Source organism: Temnothorax nylanderi, unplaced genomic scaffold, assembly GCF_030848795.1.
Source record: "Temnothorax nylanderi isolate EJ_2023f unplaced genomic scaffold, tnyl_v1.0 TNYL_tig0045_pilon, whole genome shotgun sequence".
Taxonomy (NCBI): Eukaryota; Metazoa; Arthropoda; class Insecta; order Hymenoptera; family Formicidae; genus Temnothorax; species Temnothorax nylanderi.
The window spans coordinates 795,202-806,236 of record NW_027249107.1 but is presented as its reverse complement, the minus strand read 5'-3'; the positions used below and the strand labels follow the sequence as shown (position 1 = coordinate 806,236).

At 33.1% G+C, this 11,035-nt stretch overlaps 1 protein-coding gene and 1 long non-coding RNA gene across 7 annotated transcripts; one reads left to right on the top strand and one right to left on the bottom strand.

Moving 5' to 3' along the window:
• The first annotated feature begins 171 nt into the window (after positions 1–171).
• LOC139771908 (uncharacterized) lies at positions 172–3,681 on the top strand. 4 transcript variants are annotated; one of them, XR_011718004.1, is made up of 6 exons: positions 172–325; positions 393–651; positions 739–1,162; positions 1,284–1,477; positions 2,194–2,720; positions 2,817–3,681. It is a non-coding gene; the product is annotated as an uncharacterized lncRNA (long non-coding RNA). The 4 variants fall into 4 exon arrangements; XR_011718005.1 differs by having other exon boundaries at positions 196–651; positions 2,194–2,479; positions 2,566–2,720; XR_011718003.1 differs by having other exon boundaries at positions 196–651.
• LOC139771903 (ufm1-specific protease 2-like) lies at positions 3,241–10,686 on the bottom strand. Of its 3 annotated transcripts, none has more exons than XM_071705081.1 (16): positions 10,147–10,683; positions 9,769–9,886; positions 9,319–9,534; positions 8,935–9,162; positions 8,680–8,838; positions 8,487–8,580; positions 8,155–8,415; positions 7,855–7,992; positions 7,653–7,779; positions 7,300–7,553; positions 7,104–7,196; positions 4,901–5,250; positions 4,600–4,844; positions 3,894–4,178; positions 3,602–3,642; positions 3,241–3,494 (listed from the first exon to the last, which is right to left on the bottom strand). In XM_071705081.1, the coding sequence occupies exons 2-12, from the start codon at positions 9,805–9,807 to the stop codon at positions 5,048–5,050; spliced, it is 1,812 nt and encodes a 603-aa protein (XP_071561182.1). In that variant the 5' UTR covers positions 9,808–9,886; positions 10,147–10,683; the 3' UTR covers positions 3,241–3,494; positions 3,602–3,642; positions 3,894–4,178; positions 4,600–4,844; positions 4,901–5,047. The 3 variants fall into 3 exon arrangements, with proteins under 3 accessions (XP_071561182.1, XP_071561181.1, XP_071561183.1); XM_071705080.1 differs by having other exon boundaries at positions 4,949–5,250; positions 10,147–10,681; XM_071705082.1 differs by lacking the exons at positions 3,241–3,494; positions 3,602–3,642; positions 3,894–4,178; positions 4,600–4,844 and adding an exon at positions 5,833–6,511 and having other exon boundaries at positions 5,110–5,250; positions 10,147–10,686.
• Positions 10,687–11,035: the final 349 nt, after the last annotated feature.

The following is an 11,035-nucleotide window of genomic DNA, read 5'->3' as shown; positions in this document are numbered from 1 at the left end:
TCGATGCGTAATTGTTTGCTGATGATTGTTGGTCTAATTTTAGCGTTTGTTGGTTTATTATTAGTCTTAAAAACGAAAAAAAACGAAAAATTATCTCACATTAAAGTAATCGAAGATTGGTTTATTTGCCTACGACTTAAGGTTTATTTCTGATCAATTTAAGGCTAACATCTATAAAACTGGCTATGAATACGGGCCTTAACATCGGCAGAAAATCGCGAAAAGATCAAATGGTGGTTCCCTTGATTTTATCAGTCGAAATATTTGCATTTTACTTTGAATATTAGAGATTAAATCAGTGTACAACAGCTTTAACGTGCACTGAGTGCGTACCAGCTCTGCCAGTGAAAAACGCTATAAAGAGGATTTATATCTTATTTTTTCTTGCATAGATAAACAGAATGTTATCGGAAAGTCATCTAAGCATTTTGAGAAGAATCTTCGGAAAGATGAACGTAGAAACCAATTGTTGCAATTAAGAAGAAAGAAGCGCGAGCAAGTATTTGCGCAGAACAGAAATCTTGGTGGTTTTTCTTCGTCACCTGTTCTTATCTGCGTATTATAAAGGAATATGTTTTGATATATATTCCTTTATAATTTATGTTACACGGTTGCACCTGTTTTACAAAATCTTCAAGGTTCAAATAAAAGGTAAAGTTATATATTTCTTTATAATGCATATTTAGTGTTACTTTGTTTTTACTGTGATCGAGTTAATAAAAGTGTAACTTTTTTTAGGTTGGTTCAGCAGTTATAGCTATATTTTCTGAAGATAGAGCTCTTTATCGAGCGGAAGTTGTGAATATTGATACGTGGAAGGATGCATACGTAGTTCAGTACATAGATTTTGGAAATTGCGCAATCGTAGATCAATATAATATCTATTCTGTCGAGAAGAAATTTATGCATCTGCCTAGATTAGCAGTGCAGTGTTCCTTAAAAGATATCGTACCTAATAATAGTAACTCGAATTGGTCTGAAGTGGATAGTAACGCGCTCGATAATTGCTTCAGTGCTGATAAATACGAATGCATATTCCATAGTTTTAATGACGATCAATATATAATTTCATTAAACCATGATGGACAAGATGTGAGTAATATTTTGGTGCAAAAGAATCTTGCAGCCTTTACTACAAAAACCTCGACTGAAACAATCAGTGGTAAGAATTATTTCAAAATTCATTTATATTCCGATGCACATTTATAACAATAGTTATGCATTTCATATGTTAAATGCCAGATTATTTGACACACTTAAACATTATATTTTTTATATTTTAGCTCCAGAAACACATGATACAGAAGTAAAAGAACTCAATGTTATAGAAAGAGTGGACATAAGCCTCTTGAATGGCCAAACTCTCAAAACGAGAGTTTCTAATGTAAAAAATACAACCTAGTTTTATGTTCAGCTTCCATCTGCTTCAAAATGTGAAAGCATTGTTGATCAATACATGGCTAATAAAGATACAAAGGTATTATTTAGTACAAATGCATTTCAGCCACGAATCATATTCTGTCATATATTGCTCATAAACTTTATGGAAAATTAGAAAAGTAACTTCTCATTTTCTAACAACCATGAACTAACGGCTTGTCTTATTCACAAGCTATGATATCATTATTTAATAATTACAACAAAATCCATATATTTAAATTGTAATTTAATTGTAATTTAAATTGAAATTTCTTCAATTTCTTAAATGATTAAACAAATTCTAAGATTCGAAAATTAAACAAATTAGAAATTACTCATATTATTTCTTGAACTTTGATTCTGAAATATAATATATTACGGTGATGGAAAAGATTTTATTCATGTATTTAAAAATTTAATATATCGTTAACACAAATGACTAACATCATGAATCTGGTTCATCCTATAACAAAATTTATATCTAGCCCAACATTCCTGAATGAATCGAATCGTACTTTCTGAAACTGTAGTAATATTTATAATTTCGACTTTATAAAATAAAATGTCTTAAATATCATTGCACGATGTATGGTATTAACAGATAAATAATTAAAAATTGATTGTAACAGTATCATAATGAATGTTTCATCATAATGTTCAAATTTCCTAAAATAACAATAACTTAACATTGAAAAGAGCTTGTACCTTCTCATTCAGCCTAACGATCGTTCGCATGAACTCAAGCGAATCTTATTGATAAGAAGTTAATATCAGGTGATGCCGCGATTATCAACTCGCGAGTTATGTCTTGGCACGGGTTGTTTAGTCTATACAAATGGAACATGGAAGCGAGCTGTGGTGATTAACTGTACACGGTCCGTCGGGTTTGATGTAAAGTTCATTGATACTGGGGCATACGATGAAATCCTGAATGATGAGAGTGTACATAGACAGATATTTACAAATATTTCTACAGGTTTTATTGCTTCCACGATGCGAGTTAATGCCATATATCATGTTGCAATACGAAATTGTCATATTGGAACTGTTGAAATTATAAGTAAATTATGAATATGTATAAATAAGAAACTTGTAGTTTTGATATTCATTAATTCCCATTATTAATATGACAATCTAATGATCTAGGCTTTAGCTCTACCTGGAGAGCTCGTAGTCATGCAGAACCAAGCGTTAGAATGCTCCCTACAAGATGTGCCAGCGTCGTCCAACGTAGATAAACAATTGAAGGAACTCGAAGGCAAAGAAGTGTTAGTCTATGTGGAAGAAGTCAATAATAGCAGGTTTGTATAAATTTTACGCTGCAGTTACAAATATATAAGTAAGTTTCAAATAAATATTAACATTTTCTTGGATATTACCATCTTTTGTTCGTATAGACTTATATCGTAAAATTATACGATCTATCCGGCAATGGGATAATGAATACTGAGGAGAAGATACCACCCGTATGTCCGATGCCTATTCTAAGTTCAACTCACAAGGTCTCGGTGTCGTATGCGGATCATTCTACCAATATCTGGTTGCAACGGTATTCGGACGTGGATATTGAGACTAAACTGTCGGAAGATCTTCAACAGTATTACACTAATTCTGGTCAAAGACTCGAGCCAGAGGTACATTTATTATGCGCAACGAAATATTTAGACGACGGTCAATGGTACAGAGGAAGAATCGTTAGTCTCACCGAAACAATGGCCTATGTTAATTACATTGACTACGGCAACACTGAGGAAGTTGCTCTAGACTCGATCATGATTTTGGAACCGCAATTTTATGAACCCTATCAATTAGCCATAAATGTATCGTTATCTGTATCTTTTATTGGCACTGAGGCTGAACAGAAGGGCATATTACAAGATCATTTGATGAATAAAGATTTCTCGGCTGTATTTTACAACGTACACAAGAAGTGGATCGTCGATCTGATCGAAAATGAAGAAAAGCTCAGCGATAGATTCCGCAAGGGTTCAATTTCAAACTGTTTCATAAATCTTTTTACAACTGGGATGCTCTCTTCTGGTGGCACGGCAATCTTGCGTGGCATTTTGTCGAATCTATAAAGCAATTATTTTATTGTACTTATGTAAACATATCATATATACACTACACGTAAAACCAAAGTAACACTAAATATGCATTATAAAGAAATATATAACTTTACCTTTTATTTGAACCTTGAAGATTTTGTAAAACAGGTGCAAGCTGTAACATAAATTATAAAAGAATATATATCAAAAAATATTTCTAGGTGCAATTAGCATGTTTATATTAGTTCTAAATAATAGAAAAAAAGTATGCATACACACACATATTAAAATAATCCAAATATCATAAATAATAAAAAGATTTTCAATATTTGTCAAAAATGAAAATATACGTTTAAATGTATGCATACATTTTAGTTTTATTAATAAAAAAATGTAAAACTATATATATTATTTTTTTATACATACTTTCTGCAACTGAAGGAAGAATATTAAAATACTTTGTGCGGCTGATGGATGAACGTGAAAATCCAAAAATATAAAGATGCGAGTCAATATCCAGTAATCCATCACATTCAAATGAGACTTTCTCGGCCAAAAGATATCTTTGTAAAACAAACTTCTTTGCTTTTGTGATCCAGCACGCCGTAACATATTTAAGCAATTGGCTGCAGTGTCCAATTCAAGAACTTTTTCTTCGGAAATCCATTTTGAAATTGCATGTTGCACAGATTGTTTATACTCTTGACGTTTCTATTTTACCGTTTAAAACGTATCAAACAATAATCGATGAGTAACACGTTTGACATGCGCAATATAAAATTTACAAAGAGTAAACTCTTCACAATAAAGAATGAATTAATTTCTATATTCTATTCTAAGATTTTTAACACTTTGAGTGCCATGTCACCCATATCTGGGTGTCATCTGCTAGAAATTTCCGCAAAGGTCGTCCATTTGTGAGTGACGGTCTTATTTATCCAATTAAAAATAATTTTACTAAATATTTAAGACGTTAAACAAATAATGTAAATTTTATTAAGACATAAGAAAAGCAATAAAATATTAAAACATATAAATCTTTGGAGCAAATATAGAAATTAATCAATTCTTTATTGTGAAGAGTTTACTCTTTGTAAATTTTATATAAAGTGTTAAACGTATCATTACTTACCTTAATATGAAGTCTTTGAATATTATGCACTGCAATTATTGTAGAAGGTAAACCTTGAGCAAGGCAAGACACGATAATTTCCTTGTCTCAATCGCCTATAATATCTCTGCGTACCATCGTTTGCTTGACTCGCGACAGAAGTAACAAAGAGTAACGTGGTAGCAACTTTGGCTGCATCTAATGTTGCTAAAACGTCACCCATCGATGGTACGATGATAGAAAACCACTGTTTCAGTCTTGGAACACTAAATTAATACAAATACATATATATATATATAATATTAACAAATTTTTAATTTACCTCACTAATAATAGAATAAACAAGTTCTTTTCCTGCTTTATAGCGTACCCAATATGTATAATGCCATTTGGACTAGTAGCAACATTAGCAGTTTCGTCCATGTTAGTTACAGCAGATACAATGTTCTTTAAATTGTATCTGCTGTAACTAATTAACAATGTCCACGTCACTTTGCAACGGTATGACCCAGATAAGAACAGGTGACGAAGAAAAACCACCGAGATTTCTGTTCTGCGCAAATACTTGCTCGCGCTTCTTTCTTCTTAATTGCAACAATTGGTTTCTACGTTCATCTTTCCGAAGATTCTTCTCAAAATGCTTAGATGACTTTCCGATAACATTCTGTTTATCTATGCAAGAAAAAATAAGATATAAATCCTCTTTATAGCGTTTTTCACTGTCAGAGCTGGTACGCACTCAGTGCACGTTAAAGCTGTTGTACACTGATTTAATCTCTAATATTCAAAGTAAAATGCAAATATTTCGACTGATAAAATCAAGGGAACCACCATGTTTCTTGATCTTTTCGCGATTTTCTGCCGATGTTAAGGCCCGTATTCATAGCCAGTTTTATAGATGTTAGCCTTAAATTGATAGAAATAAACCTTAAGTCGTAGGCAAATAAACCAATCTTCGATTACTTTAATGTGAGATAATTTTTCGGTTTTTTTCGTTTTTAAGACTAATAATAAACCAACAAACGCTAAAATTAGACCAACAATCATCAGCAAACGATTACGCATCGATTAGGCTTTTTTTTAATTAAAAATAAAATTTTTCCGGCTAACTTAAGGCTAATTTTTCTTTTTTAATTTAAACAAAAATTAAGAACCAACAAACGTTCTAATTAGGCCAACAATCACCAACAAACGACCAACAAACGATTAAAAAAAAAAAAAATTAATAAAGTCGAAGTTGACCGGCTAACTTACGGGAGGTCTATGCCTTCGGCACGTTTGTATCCTAACCTTACTAGCGTGCACGAATACGATTTTCATTCGTCATTCGTTCGTCTACAGTTGTCTACACTCTACAGTACAGTCTACACTCGTCGTGGGTCTACCTACTACCTACTGTCGGATTCTCCACGAGCACCACGTGCAAAACTTAGGGAAGATCTGTATATTTTCACGTGCAACAAGATTTGCAAATCAATTTGAAACATGTCAGATCTATTTGACAGCGGCTCCTTTTCCGACAAGGACGGTAAAGGGATCGATCCTGAATTAGCGGAGCTTCTAATGGTCGAGAAGCAAAAGGCGCAATTCAACGCACAGGTGAAAGATTTTAACGCATAGATAAGCTTTTCACGTATTAAATCGCATTCACTGCTTTCCTAAATTGTTTTAACATTATTTCATGCATATTCTCGAGGAATGCTTGCGCATCTACGTGGAAAGAAATTTCCGTTCGTCATGCGTAAAAGTTTCATAAAAGTTTCTAAATTTGCTTAGATTCACGAGTTCAACGACTTTTGTTGGGATAAATGCGTCGATAAGCCAGGAAGTAAACTGGATGGCCGCACAGAAACATGTATAAACAATTGCGTCGATAGATTCATAGACGTTTCCCTTTTTGTTACGAATCGTTTCGCACAGTTAATACAAAACTCTGTAGGAAAGTAAGACTTTTGTAGAGTGTCTGTTAAGATGTACTATATATATATATACACACACACGAAATGAATTGTATCGATAGTAACATAGGATTTATAATCATAAATATTAAATGTAATGTTACTATCAATTTAATATTTGTGAATAGAAGATAAAATTATATATTGTAACAAAAAGGTACATATTTCAGTATAATATACCCAATAAAATATTAATTTTTATCATAGAAAATTCTTAATTAAATTTACCTTTATTTAGAAATAAGAGTTTGTATATTCATTGTTTTTATTCCACTGTTGCATATATTGCACAAGTAAAACGAAATGTTACAAATGTTGCAGTAATGCAATACATTGTGAAATCTATTCTATACATATATGTGCATATATAATGTGAACATGTAACAGAGAATTTTACTTTGATTATATTTATAAAATTAAATTATGTACATATACGATATATTTAATAACAGAAAGCTATGGGCCTTTGTGGAAGGCACATGTTGTAAAATGCATCCTTTTTCCAAAAATCTTTTGTTTTCCATCCACACCATCCCTTACTTATTATGGTAGGCAAGTGTTCTGTACCTGTGTAATGTGGATCTAGAATTAAGAACTTTCCCTCTCCAGAATTTTCGTCGTAACTAACTCCTAGAATTGTATGAGCTAGCACTCCTCCACCTATACAAAGAAAGAACAGAAAGCTATTACTTTAATATTTTAGATACATTTTTAATTTTAATTATTTGTAGAATACAAAGTAAGAAGTACAATTAAAACTTACCAATCATGATAGGTGTACCCTGTGTATCAAAATGATCTGCAATCTGTGGGATTAAGTCCAGCATCTCTTCTCCGCTTGATGCACGAAGTATCTTTACATCTATGTTGAGGAGAGTCTGCAGTACAAAACTCACTTCAGTTGAACCAATCCATTGTCTACTACCAAGGAAGGTAAAAGGTTTATCGCCTATATCGATTAGACACTGTTGTATTTTGCGATGAGATGGTATTGGTACTTCACTATAACCCTGTAATCTATGGTATAACAGATTGCAATTTATACATATATATTGACAGTATATAATATTTCAACATTACATACACGTTATTCGATTACTCTCGATATTTTCTTACCTGTACCATGAAATGATGGTTTGGAGAGATCTATAGGCACATCCCCATCCATTGTCATCGAAATTATCTTGCATATAATGATGATACGAATACAAACCGTCCACAATACTGAGTTTTCCTGCACCACCTAATTAAGGCAAAATATTAAAATAATTGCATAACGATTTCAAACGGTGACAAATTTGAGAATATAAATATATACCTTTGTCTAAAAGAGCTCGATGAGGATTTATAAGTATCTCATTTGCCTGTGTGTCAAATTTGACGGAATTTCCACGTCGAAAATACGGTCTAGTTAAATCTAACGCTAAAGCCTTGTGTAAAGCCTTGCGATATTCCACTGAAATTATATGACTGGTCTGTATAAAAGCAAATATATGACACATCTATTACTGATAAAAAAACGTGCAATGATGATACAGGATATTACGAACAAACCATAGCGATGGAATTTATTGCATGATCGACAATAAACAGATGTAATCAAGATATGAAATCTTACTTGTGTTATCGTCAGTAAAATTGCCAGGATATACTACTGTAAATAAATGTCCACAGCCTTGAGGTTTAAAATGCATGACTTCAGGTAATTTTGTAGGCAGTTTTATATTTTCAGACTGATTTTCTTGTTGTATTTCAATCAGTCTAATGTTCCGGCAAGTGGATTCCACCAGAATCGCGTGCAATTCGGCTGATTTTACATTCAAGTTTATCAGTGACAATGCATCGATGTGTAAATTGCATTCTAAACTGTCAAAGGATGCTGCAACATAACAATTGTAATAGTGATAAATAAGAAACATGACGTTAATATTTATTGTATTTAATACGCACTTTTCATGTGTTGCAAGACGGGAGCAAATCTGACAGATTCTTCGGAATTTCTATCGCTTGATATCTTTAATAACATATTTGCATGTATAATGTTCTAAAAATTAACAAAATATGTATAAATACTCTGAGATAATTTCTGTTTAAAGTAGTATATACACACACACACACACAAGTTTAGCCTACAAATACATACCACAGGTCCAACTATATTACTTGTTCCAGTGGAAAGTTTCTCCTGGTCTTTAGATACAAGTAAAATATCTTTTAACATTGTATCTTTTAAATTGTCATCAGTTCTGAAGAGGTATGCATTGTTCAAAGGAAAATGTATTCCTATTTTTCCAGATGCGATCTACAGCAGTGCAAAATTGTGCGATATATATATGCGGCATATCTAATTATAAGATACAAAAATTGACATAAATGTTAATCAAGGAGGAAATCTCACATTTTTTCGTGACTCTTGTAAAGCTTCCAATACGTTTCCATCCTGAACAACCAACGGCAGAGTCGCTTGTAATCTGATATACACAAACTGTCGAGAAAGATCATCTTCGGTGATAATACTGATATTATTTACAGCTTCCAGTTTTTGATGCACATAAAAGTACGCTTGTATGTCTGACGTAGTATGTGAATATTTTAAAAGCAACGGATTATCTGTAATATCGATGTCCTATACAAACAAACAAACATATATGTTATTTTACCTTTAATTTTTCATGCAATGCATATATATTTTCATGATGTTGAGGTTAATATAAGAATGGATGGAATATATAAGATATATAAATAAAAAATATATCAAACATAAGTGATATCCTGTAGTTACCTTGAAAACATCAGTATCTATTTCTTCATATTCGCCAGTATGTAATACGCCACATAAATATATATCTGCAGGTAGATTCAACTGCATCGTAGAATCTGGTATGTTCTTATCCTCATCGTTACACAAACTTATACTGAATGTCAAAACTATGAGGGTATCATTGTACATAATACCATAAAGATAGCCAGTTGTTGTGGCTTCCACGTTTTCTAGTCGCTAAAAGTATCATTTTATTTAAGTACATTGGCTTATGTAAATGGCTATTTTATTCATTAAATACATAGAAATGTAGCACTATATCGAATAAATTTTAGCTGAAAAAAGGAACATATTCGCAGAATACTATTCCTCGCAAGAAATGTGCCAAGCAATCGTGAAAACTTGAAGAATATATGCGTTCTCGAATCATTATCGATGCAGATTATTGCAGATATGCCTATTGGCGTTTACCTGCGGAATGTTCGACAAGATCTGCAATTGCGGTGCCATCGTGTCGGGTCTGGTCGGGTCGAAATCGAAATCAGAAGCAAGATCTCACGACGATCAGACTGATCGGAGGTGCTTCGTGCTGCCAGCGAGTTGAGCGAACGCAATCACCATATGGAGAGAAAACAGGAAATCACAATTGAATTTTCAAACACCTAGCCACCTGGACTGGGAGGTTAAATGAGTTAAATCCAGTTAAATCCGTCCTCGTTGTCAGAGGTCGAAAAAAAACCGCATAGCAACCGCCTAAATCGAATGTCAGTAATACACTTCACTTGTCGAGGATAAGGGATAAGGGAACGCCGCTCTTTTACGTTCGAATTTGCATTTTTGTCAATTCACCTGCGAAAATTCTGCTCGTCTCGTACCAAACGACGCATCCACAGCATCCAAGCGCCTAATGACTGCTAAGTGCTAATGACCCACTCCGATACGATACGATTTTATGCGCGACTCGGCCACGGTCAGCAGACAGCCGTTTTCTACAGATCTATATCTTTAGGAACGACAAAAATATTCTCTTTTCCTCTTTTAACGACAAATAAACGCTCGTGTAAAAGTAATTCGCACAAAATTCAATTCGCAAAAAATGCAAATACACTTGACATGTAGGGAACGTTCTCACGCTTGAAAATGGCTACTTCCGGAAATACATCGAATGCGTCGCATTTACGGCATTTATGATATAATTTATTTATCATACTCGCGATTTTTAATGTTTAATTACAATTAAGTCGAAAGAAATTTCAGCAATAATGTGCGACGCAAGTACTTCAGTAAAACTATAATATATGTTAAAATTAATTATCGAGAGAATACACTCCGAGATGGGATAGCGATCGATCGAGAGTTGGAACGTAATGTACACTGACCGTCAGGAATGCCTGGACATTTTGATATGTATATGACATATATGTACATGTATATGTAATGTATTATGTCCAGGCATTCCTGCCGGTAGAGTGTACGTCTTAAAAAAAAAAAAAGTCATAATTATCAGATAATGCGCCGCATTTCAATAACAGATAGCGACAGTTGAAATACTCTTCTTTCGAAATTTTCGAAAAATCGGTATTAAAATTTACATTTTGAAGGAGAAGGATTGGAGTTTTCCGAGAAAATCGTCCAAATTGTCAGAATATACTTTAACAAAAGATGGTAAGCTGGAAAGCGCGCGTGTCTTTCGAGATTTTCGAAAAACCATCAATTTTATCAGAGAATATATTCTGAT

Coding starts and splice junctions, on each gene's coding strand:
- LOC139771903 (XM_071705081.1), bottom strand. CDS start 9,807: ATGGCACCGCAATTGCAGATCTTGTCGAACATTCCGCAG. Junction 8,581..8,679: donor GTAATATAGTTGGACCTGTG/GTATGTATTTGT, acceptor GTTAATTTTTAG/AACATTATACATGCAAATAT. Junction 7,780..7,854: donor TCGAGCTCTTTTAGACAAAG/GTATATATTTAT, acceptor TGCCTTAATTAG/GTGGTGCAGGAAAACTCAGT.